Source organism: Neolamprologus brichardi, chromosome 5, assembly GCF_056152115.1.
Source record: "Neolamprologus brichardi isolate AB-2024 chromosome 5, ASM5615211v1, whole genome shotgun sequence".
NCBI lineage: Eukaryota > Metazoa > Chordata > Actinopteri > Cichliformes > Cichlidae > Neolamprologus > Neolamprologus brichardi.
In genome coordinates, this window is record NC_142108.1 from 29,556,872 (window position 1) to 29,583,554 (window position 26,683).

General features: G+C 40.7%; 1 protein-coding gene across 3 annotated transcripts in view; it reads right to left on the minus strand.

Moving 5' to 3' along the window:
• Nucleotides 1-19,455, minus strand: part of cbfa2t2 (CBFA2/RUNX1 partner transcriptional co-repressor 2) — a 37,978-nt gene extending 18,523 nt beyond the window's left edge. The window contains exon 1 of one of the 3 annotated variants that reach the window (XM_006782764.3): nucleotides 19,138-19,455. In XM_006782764.3, coding sequence (XP_006782827.2) covers nucleotides 19,138-19,165 — 28 coding nt within the window. In that variant the 5' untranslated portion in view covers nucleotides 19,166-19,455. Of the gene's footprint in view, nucleotides 1-1,533; nucleotides 1,916-19,137 lie in introns of those variants that run through there. The other 2 variants (XM_006782766.3, XM_006782765.3) reach the window with 2 other exon arrangements.
• Nucleotides 19,456-26,683: the final 7,228 nt, after the last annotated feature.

Consider the following 26,683-nt stretch of genomic DNA (forward strand, 5'->3'; position numbering starts at 1 on the left):
TGAAACAGGGGGTATTCTCTGTAGTACGCAAGGGTCACGGTGGTCTGTTTCTCTATGTATTACTTTGCTTCTGGCAGAGAAACTCAGCTGGGTTTGAGGTCAGAAGAAAAAAAGCTGTAAGGCGAGCAACCTTGTAGTTCAGCAGACACAATGTCTGCAAGACACCTGGCACGCACATGGAGACACGTTCACTTCCTTAGAGTCAAAGATACTGTACGCTTGTGTGCGATCGAAAACTTCAAAGCCACATAAATTTAAGACAAAAACTATAACTGCTCAACAGGAATGAATGTAAGTGGGATCAAATTTCTGAATAAAAGAAGCTTGAATGTCCTCTGCAGAAACACATACACTAACTCACAGATACAGCACGGTGCCTGTTGTCAGGAATATGACACAGTCCAGCAGACCAGACAAGGGTCTCTGGTTTGAGTCTGTGCAGCCGACAATTAGTCGCTCCTATCTCCCCGATGAACTGGCCTGGTCTGGTGTGACACTGGCCAGGTCTCTCTGCCTTTTCTCTTTCTCCAGTCAGATCCTCCCCGCGCACAAGAAACATGAACACATCCCCTGCACGGCACAGTAAAAGGCCAACTCGGACAAAATATCCAGCAATGCAACAATGTGACATTTGCACTAGTATCAACGTCTCCGCTGATGTCAGAGTGTAACATGCAGGCGCAGCGTGAAAGACAGACACAGCAGTTTCCCTCCTCTTCCCATATGTCTGGGATACTGTACAGCAGATGCACACGTCTTCTTCACCTAGTTTCTTCTGCTCTGCTTGCCATGTGGAAAAACTGATTACTATCTGAGGAAATGACAGCTGAGAGAGATAAGCCCCTTTCACACACAAAGTCACTCTAATTGCTCCGTTTTTTTAAAAAGAAATCTGGTTGAGGTCGCCGTTTTGGCTGTTCACACATGAATCCCACAGAGGAAAAAAAAAAGTATGCTCCAGATAATCACAGCCAATCCAGCTAGATTAAACTTTGTGGAAGAACACATTTGGCTCCATTGCACCAATTTTGGGGAATGCTGCAACTTTTTTCTCATAGTTGTTATCTTTTTTTTTCCTGCATACTGAGACAAACAACTATAGGACCAATATACATTTTACTAGTAAGGTAAGGAAAGAGAATGGTGAATGTGTAGTTTCTCTAAGAAAAGTCAAACCACACAGTCTTGGTTAAATGTTAAAATATTTCTAAACATAAGTACAAACTAGTATTTTTTAAAAGGCAATTAATATGTTGCCCATATGGCAGGAGACATTTTCTGTGCACAGGTAAAAGAGGCTTCTACCTCACTCAACAAGGATGAAGAGATAAGGATGAGGCACCATCTGTACAGCACAGAGCAGCTCTGGGATTTAGGATGGAACACACACAGAAACACACAAACTAGGCACATAAAGTGGACTATCTGCCACACTCACTCACTCGTGAAAAAAAGGCATTTTTCACACACAAACACAAACACACAAAAATCCTCCCAAAGCACAAACTCATATTGGAACACGCTCAGTCCTACCTCCACTCTAGTGTAGAGTCCACTCAGTCCTTTGAGAAACTCAGCTGCAGTATTGGGGGTTTTGCTTTCTTATCCTTTGCTTTTTGGCCCTTCTTGTGACTCCGCACCTTCATATGTCAGGCATGTGTTTGCATTCCCACATATGTGAGCCCCAGTGTGGTGAAGGCCAGAGCCAAAGACACAGATGGCACCCAGATGGAGACAGATAACCGAGCAGACCAGCGAACACTGCACTACACGCACTCTTACTTACTTTAATTTCGCTCATGTGAAGCTCTCTCTATCGCTCGTACTATCTCTGCTACCGACTCCGCCACGGCTGCTTTACTTAATTCTCCCTCTTTCGCTGACTGAATTTCCGTCCTCTCTCACGCTTGCTCTCTCAAGCTCTGTCTCCCACCCTCTCAATCGCTCTTCTCCAGCTCTAGCTCCTCCCCTATTTTCCCACACACTGTCCCATCCTCTGTTTTCATGGGTCGAGTGTTCCAGCAACGTCACAACCCCCACTCCCCGAACCCCACTCCCCTTCCCCTGTGGATCCTGGCCAATCATCCACTGCTGACTGGCCCCATTCAACCTGCATTCAGTGCAATGGACCTTGCAATTAACATAACTAATTGCTTTGGCACCTAAAGGCTAAACAAGAGGCTGTGCCAAGCAAGACAAAAGTACATGCGTGTGTGTATGTGTAGAAGTGGGGGGGCACACTCTCTCCCACCCCCTCAAGTGAAGTGGGGATCTCCCCTTAAAATGTTTTTATACTAACAACCCTCCCTCCCTTTTTCAACCCTTTCGGTGTAGCCCCCTTTTTTTTTTCTTCAGTTCCTTAATGCAGCCAGCTCAACTCGCCTCGCCAGCAAATGGACTGAGGAGCACTTGATGAGCATGAATGAGTTATTCTTCTCTCCTCTTCTACTCTCTTGTCCTCTGCTCTCCATTTTGACTGAGTTAAACTTAAATCACTGCCTGATTTATGCACGAGTAGCATAAGTAGCAGGTTAAGATATTTGTGCCTAGCTGAGGCTGGGCAGTCCACACACACCCAGAGCAAATATGACCTGGATTCAGTTCATTTTAATGTTTTTTTTCTCACGTGAAATACTATGATCAGAAATACTATGATCAGAAATACTATGATCAGAAATACTATGATCAGTTCAATAAAAGATCAAAAGTTAGTTTGTTTTTGTTTACTTTACTGTACTTTGATTGATTCATATAGCACTCTTCACAGGATGAAAACCACAAAGTGCTTCACAATAATATAAAACCAATAAACATAACACAGCACAATGAAACATACAGCACAAACCCTTTAAGACCTACCATAGAACCAAGTCCGCCAGAGCTTATATTATATTTTTACATGCTGTGGAGCCATTTTTGGGAGCATTTCAAGTTGCTATACATCAATACAACCATTATAGCCCAGATTTTAATAATATGTCTGCATTAAGTGCATAGTAATTACATAAATTGCAAAAAAGTGCAATAAACTACAAAAAAATTTAAAATCGTTTTTGTTTTTTTAACATATATTTCTAGTTAGAGAAATTTAAGAGGCTTATCCCTCAAAACTGTAAATACAAAAAAGGTGCACAAAATAGTTTCCCATCACAGTAAATTTATTTTGAGTGTCTTCATAGTTTTATTTTTGAAATACACCAATTTTTATACACTGCAGGAAAAACGAAAATAAATATTATAATGCAAATTTGCAAAAAAGCAGAAGGTGGATCAAAATAAACTATTTCCAGCAGTGCAGTATGAGTCCTAAGCATCCCAGAAACGACACAGAAAGTCATAAAGTCAAACATAACTTTTAAAAACACCAGTATAGGCTCATTGAGGCCCGGACAGTAAAAAACTACATTTCCGCGAAAATGACGTCACTTCCGGTTTCGGGCAGGTCATGGCGGACATGCGATAGTTCGCGCTGATGGCTAATCCAATGTAAGAAGTGTTATGAACAGCTGATCGGATCGGCAAAGTTTTTGTTGCTGCAAGCGCTTTTTATGCAGTTTTTACAAAGCTATATGTGGAAGGAAACTGTGACCGAGGACAAGCTGATGGCATAAGATGTAAGTACAACTCCTCCGGTTTCATATGCAAAACAAATTATTGCGCTAGCTCACGTGGTTGCAGAGCTACCAGGATTTAAAAATAGTTACGCAAAACAGAGCGTGCCCGCTCCGACCGGTTTTAAAGGGTTAAAAGCTAGTCTAAATAAATGAGTCTTAAGATGATGTTTAAAAGAATAAATACAATCCAGGCAACGTAAAGATGGAGGGAGAGAATCCCACAACCTGGGGGGCATCGCTGTGAAAGATCTATCACCTCTGGTTTTAAAACGTGTTCGGGGGACTACCAACAAGAGGGAGTGTGAGGTTCTAAAAGATCAGAAATATAGAGAGGAGCTTCACAATTCAAAGCTTTAAAAATCAGTACTAAGATTTTCAAATGAATTCTAAAATGTTCTGGAAGCCAGTGTAATGAGCATAAAACTGGTGTAATGTGCTCTCTTAATGTAACTAGATCACTTTAAACCACTTTACGGGTTTTGGATCAATTTGACCAGGCAAAATAATGAGAATGTGCATTTAAACCAGACAGGTGAACATAACGATCCAGCCAAGGATGTTCACACATACACAAAGAAAGGCAATGTGTGTTGAACTCTAATAGAGTTCAACACACATTCCCCAAACGACTTCTAAATATGGAACAATTTGCAATCTACCTGGTCCACAGAAGAGTGAACGGGACCCTAAAGGACAAAATTTAATGTTCTCAGTGAAACATGGTTCAAATGTTAGATTTTTAAGGCTTTTTGATTGAAGTTTTTGTGAAGTTTTCGAATCAAAGAATTGCTACAAACACATAGCAGTCAAAATCAGCCACATTATTACACAGCAATCATCCACAGTTGTTTGTGTTAAGATCAAGTAAACACAGAAAAGAAATGTACCTATAGTAAACTATACAGTCATAAAAGACTTCACTGGGGGCGTTGATGTTGCTGTGGGCTGTCAAAACCTAAATTGTACTGAATATTCTCCCTTAATAACCTCTTTCTCTGCTCCTCTGTTGTAGAAGGCCTGCTCTATTCAGGGTGCATCTGGTCAGTCAGCAGGCTCAGAGGAAAGACCAGGTGGTTGTGAGAAAGGGAGAGAGAGGGGGTGAAAAGGTGGGGAAATTAGGAAGCCCAAGCATATGAAGCTATACTGTTACCAGTACGTGATGGCAGCACATACTGGAGGAGCTAACGCCAGTGATAGATTTAGATGTACAAACATGGTCTTTAGTCTTTTCCACCATTATTGGCTTGAAAGTCCTCATTGAAAGCCCAAATTTAAGCAACGTCAAATCTGACCAACATAAATATTTTCAGAAAAAGGTTATGTTAAGGTTAATACACACAGCCAAAGCTTGGTCAGTGTATGCCATTTGCTTTATAAACATTCTTTTTCTAGGGTTAGCCAAATAAAAGACAGCTCTCTTAAGGCGAGAGTGTTCGTAAAAGGAATAGAGGCGAAATGATTTGTTTCAGTGCAAGAAAAATGATTACTTTGAGCTGTTGTATAATACAAATACAGAGCTGAAAATGAGCATAATAGGACATTTGAAGGATAAATGATTTGCATATAAATACTAAATATACAAGGCTGCATGCTACATTACCCAAAAAGCTATCTATCTATCTATCTATCTATTTAATCTATTATTATCCCCTCATCTGTCTGTCTGCTTCAGCTTATCCATCTGTTTTCCTGCCTTTTGCCCCATTTTTTTTAATCTTTCTCCTTTTTTTGCTCATTTTAAGAACATTTTCAATGACTTTCAGGTGCTTAAAAATAACATAATTCCCAGTTGCTCTGCTCTGCTAGATGAAAATGCCACAATCATCACTCATCTAAAGGACATCTATCTATATAGATGTCCTTAGGATAGGATAGGATATCTATCTATCTATCTATCTATCCATTTTACCTGATCTTAGTTTTATCCTAGTTTTGATTGACTGATATTGTTTCTTTCCATCCTTATCGTCTGCCCCGCCCCTTAGTTTCAGCTGTGCTTGATTGTTTCCACCTCCAGTGCCTAATCACGAATCATCCCTGCGTATGTGTATATGTATATATTCTGTAACCAGCTCCATCTTTGTCTAGTTCTTCTCAAGTACCTCCTTTTGGATTTCTGTTTTACTTTCACTTTTTAGACGTGCTTTATTTTTATTTTGTTGAATCGACCATTGAAAGGTTCACATATAGTATTTATTGTGCCTAAATTTCATTCCTCTCTTCAAAAGGTTTACATAACAGTGTCCAATGCATTGTTACACACTGTGATGGTTCAACTTTTCTTTTTACAACAAACCCTCTGCTGAGATTTTGAGATGCTGGTTGTCACTGACTATATAACAAAAGCACTCACCACACAAAAACTCTTTCCAGAAGGGTCCCAAATAAGGAAAACAATATATTCTATGTTAGCCTGTATTAGTTCTATAAAAACCTATCATGGTGCATGTATATATTTTATGCGTTCTTTTTACTGTAGCTGCTCAAGCCTCTTGCAGCTGTTTGTCATTGTGTGTATGTGTGAGAGATAAAGAGTGAGACTGAGACAGAACCAGAGACTGTGCAGCATCTGTTACTGTTCACACGCTCCCGAGCCAAACTTCTACTTTTAGAAAAAGTAAACAACATTTTTTAGAAAGGCCAGAAAAAAATTAGTGGAAGATGGATGAAAAGGGGAAATATATGGGAATATGGTGATTGGGTAAACAAGACGGAACATTAGGTCCTCTGTGTGTGCGTGTGTGTGTGTGTGTGTGTGTGTGTGTGTACACATTCAGGACCGCTGAATGTTGATGGGAAAGAACAGAAAAAAAGTTGAGCGTATCATGTGTCTATTCCTTCATTTGGATTGCTTTATTATACCCTGCTGAGTACTTGAGACCAATCCGAAATGAATTCCATCCAATCATTTTTAACACAGTTTTACACGGCTGGATCACTGAATGCATGTGTTTCTAATGAAAACTGTTTTCTAATGGGTCATTATTGTGATGACAGATATGTTTATAGCTCTTTGAACAGCATATACAAGTGGCGCAAGTACAGAAAGTAGAATACCGTGTTTTTACACTCACATAGCTGGTCCTCGTACAAAAAACAGGAATGCAGAAATACAACAATAATGGAATCTGCCTGTATGATGCCTCACGTAAAGAAAATAATAATCCGACACATTAACAAAATTGAATGAATCCAAATATACTAGTGGTTCTAGAGGCTACTCACATGTTGATTGTGCATGCAAATAATTTACTGGGTAATGTGGCTCCAGATTTCTGAGTGTTTAAGGAATTTCAACTGAATGTTGAGGCCAGCCAATCATTTTACCTTTGCAAGCGTAGCAGGCGGGTCCAGGTACGTACGTTCTTTTAGAGCAGAGCTACAGATTAAAAATGCCCAAGGCGAAGCGTCAAAGTCTGGCTGTACTTCACAGCAAAAGATGCAAACTCAGCAGCTGCAACAAGTGCTTTAAGGTGATACTGTGCAAAGGAGGTAACACCTCGAATCTGATGAAACACCTGGCGACGCATAGCGTTTTTTTAAAAGCCGAGAAATGCGCCGTATTTGATAGCTTGCTGCGAGACCTCACACCGAGCACATCTACTGCGGGTGTGGTGCCTGTTATCGGTCCCGGAGTTAGCAACATCCCCCAAAAACCTGAAGAGGAGAGTCCTGGCCCCTAGCCCTGTCAGTGTAGCAGAAATGATGAAGATGGCCGCAGCATCATCTTCTCTGCGTGAGTAGCTTAATGTTGTTCGTGTGTAATTTACGTTGAGTAGTTTAACCACGTTATTACATTAATGCATGTAAGGTGAACTAGCAAACACCGTCGTAGTTACATGGAGCTGTCTTCTTCTTGCCTTCTTTGATGGCAGATACTCCCTTCACCCTGGCCAAAAAGGCTAAAATGACCAAAGAAAAAGTGGGAAACAGTTAAACATGAGAGGTTTTTGGACAAAGTTTGTGTTTTTTCCATTGTTTAAGCACTGCTTCCAGCCAAGAGTGATACCATAAATCCCCTATAGCTGCAGAAAAGGCTAACATTGTTATCTTTTTACAAAAAAACAGCTAAACATGAGAGGTTTTTGAACAACGTGTGTGTTCTTCATTCTTTAAGCACTAGTTCGAGTTTCAAAAGTACCGGTTTGGTACTGGTATCGGATAAAACCTAAACGATACCCATCCCTACTCAACACTACAAGATAATAATAATTCTGGTCCTACACCCACTGAATTCCATATTCGTTATGACAACTTTTTATTGAAATCCCACTAAATGTTTAATATTTCCACCATCAGTTTCCTAGCAGATATAGATTTTGTAATTTTTACGTATGTACCTCAGACCTGAACTTTCTTAAACGCTGCTTCAGTGAGGTGTATATGAAAATGCAAAAGCCCGGCACAGTCATATCTTACATTAACCTCCTTTAACCTCTCAGCACTCCAGTCTGTTGTACTTGCTGCATCAACCTCAACCCAGGCAGAAGCCTCACCTAAACCAAATAGATTATTTCTGACAGTGACGTGCCATTTGACCATCTCCTGCTGTGTTCATGTCAGAAACATGAAAAGGGCAGCAATCATGTAACCTAATTCACTAGACATTATCCTAAAATCATGTAAAAACAGTTCCTCTTGGTCTGTGGATCTCGGTTAGTTCGTGTGGGCATACTCAAATGTCTCTTTTTGTAAATCAGGCTAGTCAGGCCAGCAAAGAAAGGAGGTAGTTGCCAGGCTAGCTGATAAGAATTATGGGTAATTTTCCATATTGTTGCTATTTTTCCCGCTAAATCTCATCATTGCTGCCCCTCTTCTCTTTACGCATCTTACCAGCATGGACCAGCCCCCCTCGGTTTCCTTTCCCTCTATACCTCCATCTGATCACTGTTCAGAATCCTGATGTTGGCTAATTTGACACAGCCATAGATTTCCCTGTCTGATCTTGAAAGAATGCATTTTCCATTACATTGTCTACACCACATTTATCTAAGGTCTACTGCTATCTGATGGACCATTTACTGTAATAACAAAAAGAAAAAAATACAGATAGAGGCAAAAAATAGAGATCAAATAAGATGCTTCTCGGTAGTAATCAAGGGTAAAGTGAGGGCTATTTTCTCTCTGTCTTTGGGATCAGATAAACAAAAGGTCATGCAAACAAAAAACAGACAGTGCAAAGCTCCTTTTTACCGTATGTGTTGGTTATTGACAGTGGGAAAGTATTGGAGGATGGTAAGATTCCCAGAATCTTCCAAACACAAACTCTTACTTCTGTTTTAATGTCCTTAATTTTTATGGAAACTGAATAAAACACTGAAGTCCTTATTTTCTTCCATTATTAGTTAAACGGAAGTTCACAATCTAAAAACTGTGTCTTGTAAGCAATGTTGATGAATGATAATTACACACTTTTTCACCGAAAATTAACAACTGATGCCACCCGAAAAGTGCAAAGTACAAAGAGTGCCAGTTTATGTTAAGCTGATCTCTTCCTTGTTTGTCACAGAAAGGTCATTCACACACCAAACTGACTCACCCTGCAGTGAAATGATGTTTTTTGGCTTTCTTGATGTTTTGAGTTTCAAATAACTGAAAATTTCCACAAAATCCCTCAAATCCTTCCCTGTTCAAGTGAATTAGAAGGCTAAAAAAGACTAATTTTTAATGAAAAATGTGTCTTCAATCTGCTAATAAACCCACAATTATCACTTTACAAGCATCATTTTGACACCAGATCATAGGGAAATTTATATTCTTTCAAACAATGCATTCCTCCAAGCTAACACATATACACTCTTTGATTTAGGGGTATTTGAGTAAGAGAACGGCTATCTAAATGCCAAATTGACTCCCATTATGATTCGGTCAAGGAGTTTAGGGGAAAAGCATAAACAAGCTGCTTTTTATTTTTCCATTCTACTTCCCTTACCACATTTTTAAGACTAGGAACACAAAAAACAGCAACTTCTTGTGACTCTTATGGTTTTTTAAATCACGTTGATACAACTCGTGGTTCTGAATTTATAAGCTTTTTCTCGAACAGCAGAGCTGAGAGAAATTTTACACAGACCTCTCTGGTTACACAGACACATGCCATCCCCATAGTAGCCAACTGCTGAGGTGCAAGCTATTGACAGTTGATGAACTGATTCATTTGAATATTACCATATGTCCCTTGTCTCCTTCTCAGAAAATTGGACAAATGGCTAATCTGTACACATTTCCAACCTATCTAAACGTATCTATCCTTCTGTTGGTGTCCCCGACTGTTTGTGAATCAGTTATCTAAGCTTGACCACTTTATTGGGGCCACCTGTGGCCAAGCAACAGTCTGACTGCAATTTGTCCAGAAATTACATAGTCTGATTTGCGCAGCAGTATTGTATGGCCCTTAAACCTCAGAAAAGAAGGTGTAAGTGATGTGTTTCTTTATCATGCTTTAATCACTACCACCTAAAACGTCAAACATGACTTAATAAATACTTTACTACGAGACAGTTTTATAATTCTATTGACTTAAATTTTGTGTAGTGCTAGCAGGAAGTCTTTCCTAACTGTAAATGGTCAAATTTAACACTAAATTGAACTCACTCTTGCAAAAAAAAGCTATGCACACAGATGGCTCAGTTAGACTGAGCTGCAGATGCGTTTGCGTACAGAGCTGTTCCCTTCAAAACTTCCCGAACCAACAGATTTTCACTCCCAACTCATGGCATTACTGAAACTTGCTCAAGAACTCCCTCTCTGTCACATTTCAGCACAAAGGGGAACCCCTTTAGCGAGTTATCTGATGCATCATGTGCAGACATGCAAAGCACAGATACAGTACGTCTGTGTAAGAGGTGTCTGTCCAAGGAGCTTGGAAAGAAAAGCAACTGGACTACTTTAAGTCCAGTCTTAGAGACTTAAATATGTTCAGCAGCTTTTCTTTTCAAGCTCCTTACATCACAGATACAGTTTTACAGATTTTTTTTGCCTGATAAAGAAGGAGAACAACCACAAAATGTGAACTTTTAAAAAATGCTGCATTGTTTAAAGTGGTAAAGAGTGAAATGCTGAGTGCATTTACAGCCTAATATAGGAACAAATCAGTCTGAACATATGAAATATGACATACACATTGTCTGCATTTCAAATGTATTGAGTTTTTAGGGAATTTCCAACGGGATGTATTTGTCGGTCAGTTATGGTCACACAGTTTGGATGAAAGGCAAAAGAGAAATGTTTTAATTATCTGCATTAGTTTGAACAAGGCTATACCGACTCCCTCAAGACTTGTTCAAAGCTCATCCATCAAGACATTAAGAACAAACGGGTGACTGGTCAGGAGGGCTCCCACGTTGCTCTTACACAAAACAACTAGCGACTGGTACTTTACCCCCTCCTGACATCCCACAAGCTCAAACACGCCTCTCCCTTCACCTCTTCCCCCGGTCTACGGACCTGCCCTCACCCCACTCTGTCCTTCCAGTCAAAGACTATTGTGCCCTCCTTTTCAGTCATCCTCATATCACCCATAACAAATGAGCCCCGTATTTTCTTCTTTCCCCTCCTCTTCTCCCCCCGCTTTCTTTTATTTTTTTTCCTTTCTCTAACTCGCTCTCTTTCTCTCCTTCACTCAGTGCCGATGAAAGGCAGGCATTGAGCCGGCAGTGGCATTCCAAAACCTCAGGCCTCGGCTCCACTGTGTCTGGCTATTCAACACTGCTGGGAGCCATTAGTTTAAGTAAGGCCTGACCCGCCTGCTCACCCACGGAAAACCATCACATCTCCTATTACACTCCACGCACGGAGGGGAGACACAAAGCTGCTCTTTGGGTGCGACAAGTGTGTTTAAGAGAGCAAAACAAGATGGAGACGAACGGAGACGAGAAAGTGTAAGAAGTGGGAGATTCACGCATAAGTGTGTGTTTATGAGTGAGAGGGAAAGTAAGCGAGAAAGCGCTTGTGTGTCGGTATGAGGGAGAGCGAGAGAGTGGCTGCATGTGTGCTTGAAATTTATGAGCGGCGGGTCACACGCTCGCTTGGCTGCATCTTCCTAAAGTTTCCACACAGCGAAGCCAAGTGCATAGCCAGACGCCAAACCCTTCTCACCAATAACGCCGCTTAAACGATATTCAACAACCGCACACTTTTCAAAGTCTCTCCAGCTGCTCTCTTGTTTAACTTATGTAGCAGATTCCCTGTCGGGGATATCCATCTATGGCGCTTATAGTTAAATCTTTAAATGCAGCAATTTTGCTAATTGGAAAATGATACCGCAGATCAGAAGTTGCTCGGCGTTGCCAGCCTCACCCAATTGTCGGCACATAAACATGAATAGCTCTCGTAAACAACTCCATGTTTGGGAGACGTTTTGTGTTAAAAGAGTGCGTGCTTGCTAAAACTTGGACAAGCCCACACACAGACGTAACATATACAGTAAGTAACTACATTCTGCACATTCCTTTAAGGACAACAGGATATACTTAAGTGGCAGTTTTGTTTAAAGCAGGGAACAAATAACAGAAAGGTTTTGTTTTTTTCCACATCTGAAATTCATAATTTATATTTGAATTTCAGATAATTATTTCTTTTCTTTTTTTTCATATTTTTATTGAGAGACAAGTCTACATTAGTTTACAATGACAATACAATCTGTTCCCCTCACATATTTTTTCGTTTTTCTTACATGAACAGATACGATAATACACACACACAGGCACACCCCCACACACGCTTAAATAAAATTGAAAAAACAAACAAACAAAACAAAACCTAAGAAGAAACCCAAAACAAACACAAACAACAAACCCCAAACCACACACACACAAAAAAAAAGGGGGGGGGAGATATGATATTAACCCTTTAAGACCTACCATAGAACCAAGTCCGCCAGAGCTTATATTATATTTTTACATGCTGTGGAGCCATTATTGGGAGCATTTCAAGTTGATATACATCAATACAACCATTACAGCCTACATTTTAATAATATGTATGCATTAAGTGCATAGTAATTACATAAATTGCAAAAAAGTGCAATAAACTACCAAAAAATGTAAAATCGCTTTTGTTTTTTTTAACATATATCTCTAGTTAGAGAAATTTAAGAGGCTTATCCCTCAAAACTGTAAATACAAAAAAGTTGCACAAAATAGTTTCCCACCACAGGAAATTTATTTAGAGTGTCTTCATAGTTTTATTTTTGAAATACACCAATTTTTATATACTGCAGAAAAAACAAAAATAAATATTATTGTGCAAATTTGCAAAATAACAGCATATGCATCAAAATAAACTATTTCCAGCAGTGCAATATGAGTCGTAAGCATCCGAGAAACGACACAGAAAGTCATAAAGTCAAACATAACTTCTAAAAACTCCAGGCTCATAAGGCCCTGATGGTAAAAAACTACATTTCCGCAAATGACGTCACTTCCGGTTTCGGGCAGGTCATTGCGGACATGCGATAGTTCGCGCTGATGGACAAAGGAAGTGTTGCAAACAGCTGATCGGATCGGCAAAAGTGTTTCTGGAATATTATGTTTTTGTTGCTGCAAGTGCTTTTTATGCAGTTTTTGCAAAGCTATATGTGGAAGGAAACTGTGACCGAGGACAAGCTGATGACATAAGATGTAAGTACAACTCCTCTGGTTTCATATGCAAAAAAAATTATTGCGCTAGCTTACGTGGTTGCAGAGCTACCGGGATTTAAAAATAGTTACGCAAAACGGAGCATGCCCGCTCTGACCGGCTTTAAAGGGTTAATCAACTGGTAGAGCGTTTAATGACTTGCAATAGTTTACGAAGGGGCCCCAGATACGATAAAATTCTCTGTATTTGCCCTTCGCCACAAGGCCTATCTTTTGCAATTTAAGAAATGACATCACATCTCTAAACCAAAAAGAAACTGAAGGTGGCTTTGAAGATTTTCAAAGGAGTAAGATGCAACGTCTAGCCAAAAGTGATGTAAAGGCTAATATTTTGAAGTGTGTAGGGTCGGTTAGACCAGTGTTGACTGGAAGCCCAAAAACACCTAGAAAAGGATCCAGTACGTAATTATTTCCTTGCAAAGGACGTCACTTCAAGGGGACAAACTTGAACCTCCAAACCGTTCATCTTCTCTGCTCATTAATACACAAAAACCTGTCATAACAGAAGGTTTTCTTTGAATTAAAATGTCCAAAGGTTTAGTTTTAGCAACCTTCTCTCAATTTCACTGAGCTCTAGAAATAGCATGACTATCACTCTGTTTTCAGTCCCACACGTCAGCGCTATCACCGATTCAGTTAAATGCACACTGCCGTGAGCTGAGCTGAACAGTTGTTTTTTTCTATAAGGAATATGATGACAACAACACCTATGATTCAGTGTTACTTTAGACTGTTTTTGTACCTGATGTGTGAAGCTCCCTGCTACCAGCAGGTCATTCTCTATGAACCTTATATCTCTCTTTCCCTCCCCGAGGCTGCAGGAGCAGCTGTGTTGTTCTCTTCCCTGGCGATGGCCACACCTGTGATCTGCAGGTGGTTCATCTGGCAGTGGAGCCGGGAACACCTGGCCTGGCTGAGATAGAGCCTCCAGGCTTTACTTTCAGTGTGTGTTTGTGTGTGCGTAATAGTGTTTGGGATTTCTGAAGGGCTCAATTAAAGCTGAGGGAAGATAACGGCTGGCTTTGCTAACACACACCCACGCACACATTCAGGGGCATGTGTTGGCATTTCCCTAGGTTAAGCCTCAGGGATGTTTGGACTTGTCAATGTTGCAGTTTAATCTTCAAATGTGTCTGCTGAAGACTAATAGAATGACGGTAGTATTTACAGTTTTGCTCGGTGTGATTCTCTTTCTTTTAAAGATATAACAAACAAAGCCAAACCTCCTCCTGCTTTCCCAACCGTCATGCTTAATCTTGTGAGCCAAGTCCCCTAAATATCCCGGCGAACAATAGGGGGACTGTGGCATCACCTGCTTTGCCGTTGCTTTGCATACTCACTGCGGGTATGACATCTCGCTACAGTACTCTGCTGGGACAAACAAGCAAAGACAATAAGCAGAGACACCAGCTGAGGACAAGATAATAAACAGTTGCGCCGAGAACATGTTGAGAGCAAGCACAGTCGGTCTACAATGCAAGCTTGCGTATGTGTCTGCGATTAGCAGGCAAGAAAGAGTGAGGACGCGTGACGTGAACTTGACAAAATTCATAAAATTCGCAGAGGAAAAGAACAGCTTGAGAGTTATATTGACTTTGGCAAAAATCACACATTCAGTGTTGCATTCACTGCATGCGTGTGTGTGCGTCAAATATGAAAAGAATATCGGGCCAAGGCTTTACATCATCTCCATTCAACTATTTGTCATGGGAAGAAGTGATATACTGGGTCAGACACACGCTGTGCTTGTTGCACATGCTCACCATAAACACTACACATGTTACAGCTGACAATTAATGATTATTTTGATGTATTACTTGAATATACAAACAAACAAAACAAGACTTAAGGAATTTATTTATATTAAAAAGAAGTTTCAGAAGTGACAAATTCAACAGGGGGAAAGGAGATTGGTTTTAAAAGCTGCGATATTGCTTTTTCATCTTGTCAGACCCTGCACTGTGTTTTCTCACATGAGTCTTCGATAATAACTCATACACAGCTGGATGTCAGCTTTCTTCTGGCCAGTGACGGGCCAGCTGCAGCTGTGTTTAGCTGGACTCAACACAGTAGACCAGACAGATGAGTGCGGATGGAAAGAGGGGGAAAAAAGGCCAAATAAATAGAGGGAAAGGGGACAGAAACATAGGGAGGGAAGAGAGGGAACAAAGAAAGGATGGATGGAAGGAGAGAGAAACATGAGACAGAAACAGGGGGTGAGAAAGGAGGCGTGGAGAAAAGGGTAACCAATGCTAACTCCTCTTTGTCTGAGCCAAGTGGGAAATGATGGAAGGGGGTGAAAGGCATGAGAAGTGGGAACAGAGAGACAGGCATTAAGAAAGCATAATGTGGTAATCCATTTCTTTCACTTGCTTTTTCTTTTTTTTCTCGGCCAAATTGCTCTGAAGTGACTGGACACTTTTGTGTCCCTCCACTTAAAGTCGACAAACAAATAAATGCCTGCGCACAACCGCAGGACTTGCATTTCTTCCTCAAAAATGAAAAAGGATGCTTGGTTTTTTTGTTGAGTTTTTTTTTTTTTCACACGACAATTTAAAGGAAAGACTGTTAACAGATGAACACACAAAAGAGAAAGAGGCTTTAGTCCCTTTTGGCCGAGTCCTTCAAAAGCCATACGACAAGTATGCAAAACCACTCTCAAATCCCGCGAGCCGCCTTTTTGGAATAGTCAAATGTGTCAAAGCGATGTTTACGCTACCAGTGACACCTGAGTACAGAGGTCATGGCGGTGGCTGGCAGTATAACAAAATGAGAGTATTAACAACACTCAGAAACCAAGCTGAGACCTGCGATCAAGACTGAAAGGCACAGCTGGGTTATCTTTCAAAGGTGGAGAAGTGATGTTTTGTTAAAAGAGTAGACGAGCACGGACGCTCTTAATATCCCTCGTCTCCTGTACGCCTTCTATTTCTGAGGATTGTTATTGCCGGGTGATCCTCAGTGCAAGATCACATCTGGATCCTATTGTCTCAGCCGCTCTGTGCAGTACCGCACAGCAACAAGAAACAGCTGTGCAAAACTGGCTTCAATTAGCCTCACATTCTCCCTGACAGTTAATCTCTTTCTACTCCCATTCTCTCACTGTTTTGTTCCTTTAACTGTTAGGTCACTTCTGTCTTTCCCCCCCCTGTTTTTTTTTTCAAACCTTTGCTTCAGGTTGCCACACTGTCTGAAGTAATAGACATGGGATCACAGAGGATTGAATTGGAAACAGACAATGGGACGGAAAAGCTCAGAGGTCTCACGAAACATAAAACATGACAAATCCCATCTGTTTAAATGGACTGATGATGCAGTTTGCAGCGGTTTAGGCTGCAGAGATGATATATTTTCATTTCCTGTAAGAAGGGAGTAAATTCTGTTTATTACAGTCAGAGTTCATTTCCATCTTTGACTACAATTTTCACTGTAAATGACGATTAGCGCTAGATATATGCCGCTTGCAATTAAAGTCTGTTCAAATTGTCTCTTCAGATTATTACTCAGACAGATGGTGCCAGAATCTTTGCTGTGTATGACACATTTGCCGAATCGGGCTACAAAGTAACCCGATAAATCCAGACTTTAAACATCTCTTTAACCACTAAAACCACACTTAGCAAACACTCCAGTGTGATCCAGCAGTGGAACATGCTGAATAAAATGTTGTCGCTCACAAGTAATTAATCAAACTCAACTAAACTCAAACTTGTTTAATTTCCTACAGTCTTGACTCAGCTGAACTGCAAGCAATCGAGCTCAGAACGGCCCTGTGATAGGAAATGGGAGCCAGATTTAAGGCAATGGAGTCGATCTGATGGGCTTGATGAGCAAATCTGCAAGGTTCTGCAGTCATTGTAGCCTTGGGGCCTGAGTAAAACACTAACAGGTGGTAGTGCTGGTTGAAAAGACCCACGCAGAGACCAGAGGGAGTGAGAAGGATACTGGGCTCACAGCCTGACACACAAAACACACACGCACACCCAACTACATGCATTATATGAAAACACAGCCAACCGCATGCATGACACACACCCTTACAAGCTACAAGCATTTATAACACACCGGGAAAAAAATATTTTCACACATTACAAGATACATAACACATAATGCAGACACAACTGCATGCAAGCTATCAGTCTGCACGAACAAGAAACAGTGCAGGGGTGACTCGAAAGCTCTGCAGGCACCTTTCTCTACCTCCAGGACGGGGAAATTCTCCCACATGGCAAAACACTAAGGGCCCACGTCTGGCAATGCTAACAACCCACTCAAGCCAAAACCAATTAAAAGTCTCTAATTCAAACCTGCAGGGCCTCTTTGTCGTTTATTTCCTTTTTTTAATGTCAGAGGATTGGAATCTGACTCTGTACCCCAGCCCAAAGAGAACAAGAGAAGGAGGAGAATAATCTGAGTTGAAGATTATCCATATGTTTTCAAGTAGAGTTAATTAAATCAAGAGAGAATGGAAATGATCAACTATGGTGTAGCAATGTTGAAACAAATGCTCTTCAGTACATTTTTTCCCCGTGAACTTAGAACATCCATCCTTCCCAGAGGGCTTTTTAGCTTTCTGCAGAGCATCAAATTACTCTAACTAAACAGCAATTACGGTAAAACAGAAGAGTACCCACATTTTATCCTTTCTGATTTAAGAGTGGAACCAAATTTTCCAAAACAATAATCACTTTCAAATCCAGCATCCATCATGTATGTAGTTTTGCGTTACAGTACACACTCTGCTGCTCCCTGGTGGCCGTTGTAACTCTGTCATCATCATTACCACTCTCACCACCAAAACATCAGCATCTTATTAAGCTGATGTGTTTGTCATCTGATTATTTGTTATTCTGTGGTGAGAAAGAGACCAAATGGAGTCCTCACAGGGGGTCACGGAAACACATGTCCAGAGTCGAGCCTTCAGGCTCCGCTGACCCCACTTGCATCATATGCTGGTCACAATTGTTTCAACAGAAGATGCCAGACTCTTTGTTGTGGTTCTCACATTTGGACTACTGAGCAACTAAGTGATGCTATAAATCCAGCGTTTAAACACATCCATTCCCATCAAATCCACACTTGCATGCACAAGTGGGATCCAGTCACACCACAGTCAAGCTGCCTTGCATGGCTGTACTATTGACCCTCAGTGTCAGCAGTACAGCAGGAAGAAACTACAGACAAAGAGGGAAAAAAACTCCTCCTGGCATAAAGCAGGAGTTCCAGCCTGGCTTCACACCGCCTGGTGTTTTTGTCTTGAAAAGCTGTAAACTCCAGATGGTGGAAAGAGAGGAAAAAAACTTAGTCTGGTGGATTAAGGGCTCCAAATCCTCCACTGAAAAGACACATAGACCACAAGCTGCTATTCAATCAAATGGGAGCATAATAGCCGTGTTGTGGGGGATATATACGGGATAATGCATCCAACAGAGTATGTGTTATGCATAGTTTATTCACTCTCTTTAATGGATCGTAATGAGCGTAAGATCTTACCAGACAAAAGGATAACCGAGTTTTTGTTTGCTCATCATAATGATTTGATGTAATGTGAAGTAACACGTTCAAAAGGTGTTTTTCCGAAGACTCAGCCTCCCCTCTGAGAGAAACTCTGATAACAATACTCTTTCCCTCACATATTAAGTAAATAAAGTTCTGCTTTATTTTCATTAGGAGGCAAAGACGTCTCTTTAACTGAGATCCTGGATTCTTAATTATGTAACGCGAGAATAGGACATACCGGCCATTTGTTCAACAGTATTCATAAGAGCGCAGGTGCAAAAAAAATCAGGAACACACCTGTAAATATTCACTATATCCGATAAAAGATGACATAATCACACAGGATGCATTTCAATATGGAATAAATACATTAAAGGTTCACTTACAAGTTAAAGCACTCGGCATTCCGACCATGCCCTTCGTCTTTATGAGTTTTCTCGCTCTTGGCGGAATGTTGGTTGGCGCTTCTTTTCAAGCACTTTCTCTCGCTTATTTTTTGGCAGACCTTCCTCCAAACCAAACACCTTCTAAACACTTAAGAATGATGAAGAAACAATGAAGCACGATCTGCCGGAGACAATCGATCCAGTCCAACGCCAGGCATCAGGTATGTTTTCTCAAACGCGACAGAGACTATCTGAGTGGGCGGTACTAATTGTAAGCATTTAAGCAGAAAGCCAATAACGCTCGTTTGCAGCAGGGAAACAGTAATGATTAACTCCCAGCGGCAACAATAGGACACCAGTTCAGCTCGCATAATCCTCACAGCAGACACACTTCCATTGCCTTGAGCAAAGTCGTTTACGACCTCAACTTGTTGTTGGTGTATTGATTTTGTTTTTCATAGCCTAAATCTATTGCTCGGAAAGCTTTCACAAATTGTCACTGAAACGAGCAAAGACTATGGTGGATATTTACCCTTTAGGGATGAATTAATGTTGAACTTTGAACAATAAACTTGCACGCAAGTTGAATATTTTGTGTGTCATCTGTTGAGTCGAAGCCACAAATTGTTTTGGATTGCATCCAGAGTCTCACGTGTTATTTTTTTCTTTACCAGCATAATATTTGGATGCTGGCTGAGAAGGCTGTCAACTATACCACCCCCGAGACACGCATATACACACCCAGCCACCATCAGCTCTCCATCCACCCCTCCCGCACCCATCCACATATGCCACACGCTCCTGTCCACCCCACACCACCACCTCCTCCTCCGCCTCTTCTCCCTTCCAGCAACCGCGCCCCCTCTTCCCCATCCTCCACTCCTGCCAGGCTGCCACCTGCTCTCTGCAGCATGCTGCACAGCTGCTGTGCTACAATGACAAATTAAGGTCCACCGTGGCAGGCAGGAGTCATTACCTACTACCCCTGCCATGGAAGACTTGAAGAGCTATCAGCTACCGGCGCTGTGTGCTTCCCCCCTTCATGTGCAAAGAAGGGGTAAGGGACACTAATCGTTTTAATGAGAAGCAGGGGATCAGGGGGAGTCACAGTTTGGGGACACATGAGCCAATATGCTGTGTCAGTCAGTGTCTGTGCAAGTCAGGTGTTATTGACTGTGCTGTTCTCACAAGCAACATAACAATGAAAGAATACACATTCGCAACACATTCCTGATTATTTAAGATAAAACTGTTCAGAATCTTCAGATTTTACAAGAGTTGCATTTGCCACTCACTAGAGCACTTACTGTTCACATTCAGACAGCATTTTTCAATAGTTAAGTTACACTTATAGGAGAGTAACACCGTTTTAACTTTCTTTATAATAACATAAGAAGCCTATTATTAGTTCCGGTAAATAGGGTTGGTTTTAGGCCTGATAGGTGTGGAAAACATACAGTTAAAACACAGAACTGAACAATATAAGAAGTATGCAAAAAATAAGCAGGCATGAGCATGCAAAAAATCTATTATTGTACGATCTACTGTACAATATAGAGCGCCTTGAGGTGACTGTTGTTGTGATTTGGCGCTATATAAATAACATTGAATTGAATTCAAATCTATTTATATGAGTCAACTCATTGTTTAACCCTTTAAGACCTACCATAGAACCAAGTCCGCCAGAGCTTATATTATATTTTTACATGCTGTGGAGCCATTTTTGGGAGCATTTCAAGTTGCTATACATCAATACAACCATTACAGCCCAGATTTTAATAATATATCTGCATTAAGTCCATAGTAACCACACTAATTGCAAAAAAGTGCAATAAACTACAAAAGATTTGAAAATCGTTTTTGTTTTTTTTTACATATATTTCTACTTGGAGAAATTTAAGAGGCTTATCCCTCAAAACTGTAAATACAAAAAAGTTGCACAAAATAGTTTCCCACCACAGGAAATTTATTTTGAGTATCTTCATAGTTTTATTTTTGAGATACAACAATTTTTATACACTGCAGGAAAAACGAAAAACAATCCTATGATGCAAATTTGCAAAAAAGCAGCATATGCATCAAAATAAACTATTTCCAGCAGTGCAATATGAGTCCTAAGCATCCCAGAAACGACACAGAAAGTCATAAAGTCAAACATGACTTATAAAAACACCAGTATAGGCTTTCGAGGCCTACAAGTAAAAAACTACATTTTCCGCGAAAATGACGTCACTTCCGGTTTCGGGCAGGAAATGGCGGACATGCGATCGTTCGCTCTGGCGTCTGTTTCAATGTAGGAAGTGTTATGAACAGCTGATCGGATCGGCAAAGCGTGTTTCTGGAATATTATGTTTTTGTTGCTACAAGTTCTTTTTATGCAGTTTTTGCAAAGCTATATGTGGAAGGAAACCGTGACCGAGGACAAGCTGATGGCACAAGATGTAAGTACAACTCCTCCGGTTTCATATGCAAAAAAAATTATTGCGCTAGCTTACGTGGTTGCAGAGCTACCGGGAGTTAAAAATAGTTACGCAAAACAGAGCGTGCCCGCTCCGACCGGCTTTAAAGGGTTAAGTTGTAAACTTAAAATAAACATCCCAAATTGTAAACCACTTGTGCGCACACCTTAACTACTTAGTAGTTACTACTTCAGACAAGCTTCACTGAAATACTGTAATGTCCCTGTATGGTAGTACATCTGTTATTATTTCCGTAGGGAACTCCATCAGTCACTGTGATCTAATCTAGTACTAATTCAGTGAGTCACCCTTTAAATGTATAAGTTTAGACAATATCTTTGACAGGGACAACAATGTCCTAACTCATCTTGTCAACTAGCCCCGTGACAGGTTAACAAAGAAGTGAGTAGTCGGTTGGCGGGAGACTGGAGTCAATGAAGAAACAGGCTTAGATGGTGGCAGGATTTTCAGTGGCCATTGTGGTCCCTCAATGTGACAGCTGGCCATTGCTCCCCCTTGAACCTCTTTCAGCCTCTTTGTCACAGCCTCTTTAATCAAACCAAGACTGTTACACAGCAAATACACTGACCTGAACTATGAGCTGACTGGATGACTAGCCAAATGTGTTTGGAGCTGTTACAAGGTTTTAACAATATGTAAAACCCCCTCCCGGTTAAACTGTAGGACTAATATTACCATTCGACTTAATGCATGAGCATTTTCATTTTTAAGTATAAAGAGAATGGTAAATGGACTGGTTCTTATATAGCGCTTTTCTACTCTCACTGAGCACTCAAAGCGCTTTATACAACTTGTGCATTTACCCAATCGTGCCCATTCACACAAACACTTTATCTAAGGTTTTTAAGGCTTCTAACATTCACTCGCATTCACACTCCGATGGATGCATCGGAGGGCAACATGGGGTTAATATTTTGCTCAAGGATATTTGGCTCTTATCTGATTTTTGTGACATGGTAATGATTAGAGGTTTTTGTGTTTTTCTTCTCAGTGTTGAGCCTTTGGGTACGGCTTCTCCAAACTCTGCGGAGCTCAGTTATAAGCTTTGACCATTACTACACCAGCCCCCATATTTACCTATTCACTCTTCACTGTACAGTGGTTGACCTGACAGATTCTTACATGAGAGATTGCCCTTTTTTCCAATAATGTGCTTTCTCAGCTCACTGTACAAAGTCAAGAGGGGGCAAGTCATTAGCTGGTACTGTTTACCCTACTTTCTCAGCAGTCGTGCCATCTGTGTGAGCACTGTAGGTTGCATAAGGCCTGGCAGATATGACACCTCCGCAAAACCTGTTCCCTTTCATCCATTGTTTTAGTCAGCTCCTCCAAAATTATCTCTTTTTTTTTTGTCTCTTCCCTCAGCTTTCTTTTTACAGATTCGCCCTCCTCAGCTATTTTCTTTTTGCGATTATTTACCTTTTCCAATTTTTCTCTATTATGTACACACCTCCTCTAGTCTCCTCCTGTCATCCCTGACAGCTGACAGGCCAGACCCTGCCTGGTGGTGACACTTCACCCACGCCGACCCAAGCCAGATCACTTGTCCATGCGTAAGCCAGAGCCAGGGCCAAGTCCAGGATTTCTACTGGGGTGTGGAGGGGAGGCTGCAGAGGCAAGCAAGATGGCCCTAGTCATCATAATCATTCATTGCCTGCCGGTCCTTCTGTCCTTGGCCTCCTCCCACTCTTCATGCTTTTTTGTCATCCGCATGTCGGGGCCACAAGGCACGCGTATCAGCTGAGCCCAGGATGGTCAGAGTCAACGGGGTCAGGTGGCAGACGCTTGGTTAATTCCTCTGAGACCACAAAGTGCTTGTATCAACTCATACAGACACTGAAATACACAGATAAAGACAAACAGGCATGCATTTGCATAGACACACATGCACCGCATTCAGTACGCAAAATAAGGCAGGCTCTATATAGACCATGATGTTAGAGAAGCTGATTGGGGGAATGGGGTGGGGGTATCAAACAGATAGATCAGCATTAAGAAGGAGGAGGGGAAAGATTATAAACACACGAGCAGATGGAGAGAGATATATTCCTATTATGTAGATCCGTCTAACCCTCAGTGTGGTCTCCTCTCCTCCGCATGAGTGTCTCATCCATATATACCTTTACATTATTCAGGAGGTTTTAATGAGAGTAACTAAATATTGCGGTGATTGTGGTTGCTGGGTTGTTTAGATGGCAGAAGGTGGGCCACAGGTGTACAAGCCTGAGACTTATTCTTCTCTTTGACCTCTCATTATCACCCCCAAATTCATTCATTGTTATCCTGTGTCCTTGGGTGTTTGGGAAGCAGGGCGGTATGTCTGTCTACTGCTGTCTGTTCACAGCACAGTCTGTCATTCATTTTTAAGAATAAATTATTCCATATTTTTAATCTATTATTATCCCCTCATCTGTCTGTCTGCTTCAGCTTATCCATCTGTTTTCCTGCCTTTTGCCCCATTTTTTTTTTTATCTTTCTCCTTTTTGTTGCTCATTTTAAGAACATTTTCAATGATTTTCAGGTGCATAAAAATAACATAATTCCCAGTTGCTCTGCTAGATGAAAATGCCACAATCATCACTCATCTAAAGGACATCTATCTATATAGATGTCCTTAGGATAGGATATCTATCCATCCATCCATCCATCCAGCAGCCCGTCATGGATGGCTTGATGAGAGGTCTGGTCTGTTGTTACAGAGGAACAGGTGGGGCAGACTAAACAGTCAGCACAGGGTTGAAATGAACACATACACAAAACACACACATGCAAGCTGCAGGGAGGCAGGCTGTCAGCCGCTCAGACACTGGCCCATATGGTAGACCTCTGGAGCTGTTGCCCTTAGCAGAGTAGGGGAGGGAAGCAAAGATGCTTGGAGGATGGCAGGAGAAGGCAGAAGGATGCAGGGGGACGTTGAAACTAATCAGTAGGGCTCCCCAACTGTCCACTGTCTTTGGGGAGTTGAGATATGCATATATGTGACTGACTGAACTAAGGGTGCAGAGATGATAAGTTGGGGGGGGGGTTGTAGTCTGTTTGTCTGCTTGAGTGTGTGTGTACATCCATCCATTCATTTTCTTAACCGTTTATCCAACTGCGGATATGGGAAGGGGGCTGCATTCTGTCCCAGCTGGCGTTGGGTGAGAGGCAGAGTGCCCCCTTTACAGGTTATAAGTTATGTGGAAATAATGCTTTAAGTTCTTAATTTGATTTCATTTATTTAACATAAATACAATACATATGCTAGTGTTTTAAGCAATTGTTAAATTGAAATATATAAAAAAAATATATAAAAATAATGATCTAGTAATTTTCACGTGTTCTGTATATACAAATTGTGTTTGTAGTTTGTTGTCATTATTATTCAAACGTATTGTCTTATTACTTAAACAACAACAAGAGATACAATAGCAGTCTGATGTTGTTGAGAAGTGCTATAGGGTAATGTGAGTGGTCTTCAGCATAGCAGAAAACCAGAAATGACATTTATAGATCATTAACATGTTAAACTTTTATTCAACTTACATTTAGTCATATATATTTATACAATAGTTTGTTTTTGTTTTTTTAAATTCATGTTAGCAAAGATAAAATTAAATACATTGTCAACTACACATACAGCCACCATAGATAAAGTTAATGGAGAATGCTCAAATCCCTGTTCATGCTATTGATTTTTTCCAAGAAATATTGTTTTTGTTTTTTTAATGTATCATATCGTCATTTTAAGCGTTTAAATAAGGTTTTTTTTTAATATTTAAATGAAAATCTTGTGTTTTACATCGTTTATTCGATCATTCTTGATTTTTACATGCAAGCCCAATATAACTGCACTGCTATTAGGTTTATCAGCAATGACATACATTCATGCAACGCACTCTATTAGTGCAAATCATCGTTCACCGTTTTGGTTGTTTTTCCTGTACACTACAGAAAACAGATTTAATTTCAAGTTCTTGACTTCTTGCTGACTTAAGCTCTAGTGTAATTTGACGGTGCTCAGTATTGGTTAAATCCTGCAAGGACAATGGTGAAATATGATGTCATCCTACACTACTGTAAATGCAAGCACACTTGCAAACAAGTCACTACTTTAATGTGCACAATTTCAATACTATATATGACTAGATCCACTCCAAACAATCCAATCAGTCTGTGAGAGATCCTTACAAATCCTGCTCTTCCATTCAGCTAAGCTTTGCAAATATATTAAGCTGTGCTACTGTGAAAGAGGCCGGCCACCTGCCACTCACATCCCAAATAGACCAACAGATGCATAGACTGGAGGTCAGATGGTCAACTACTTGTCATAATGCTAAACATCACCATGTAGACCCACTTCTTAAGTCAAGCACTGTTGTTGAAGTCTCCCATTCATTTTTGCTGTGCTATTTATATGTGTGCTTCTATACATGTGCTAATTAGTACAAGGACGTATCCTTTTCTAAACAAAAGTGTGGACAAAGGAGGATAAGGTTTATGGGTGGAATGAGAAAAGGTGACAATAAACTTCATATAAATCATTTGTTTCATTAATTATGTTAAATGTAGCAAGGGTAACTGAGCCTCAAACCACACTGGCTATGTATAAAAGATGAGTACCCAGCTGTTTGTGGACTATATCATTTACGGACCTTGTTTGCAACAAATGCAAACAAGGAAACAACGCTTTATTTAGACAAGAGCTTAAAGGTGGGTCATTTTTACATAATGCCAGCACCAACTAGTTTGGTTAGGCAGGTGGATCTGTAATTCACTGTGATTTTGAATGGGGTGCTAATTTTAGATGTTGAAAAACAGGTTTAAAATATACTTACTGGAGAAACTGAATAGCCATTTCCTTTAGGCGACACGTTTATTGTTTTTGGGGGTTTTCCGCCTTCTAGAACAGGAAGATTGGTGTGATAATCCTACATACCCTGCACACGTGAGCTGGAACAGAACCAAACCCAGGCCTCTGAGCTGAGGACAGACTTTTCTACATGGGGTACACACTCTGACAGGTGAGCTACAGGTGCTGTTCTTTTGTGCGCTCATAGGTTGAACAAAACAGGACACTGCCGCTT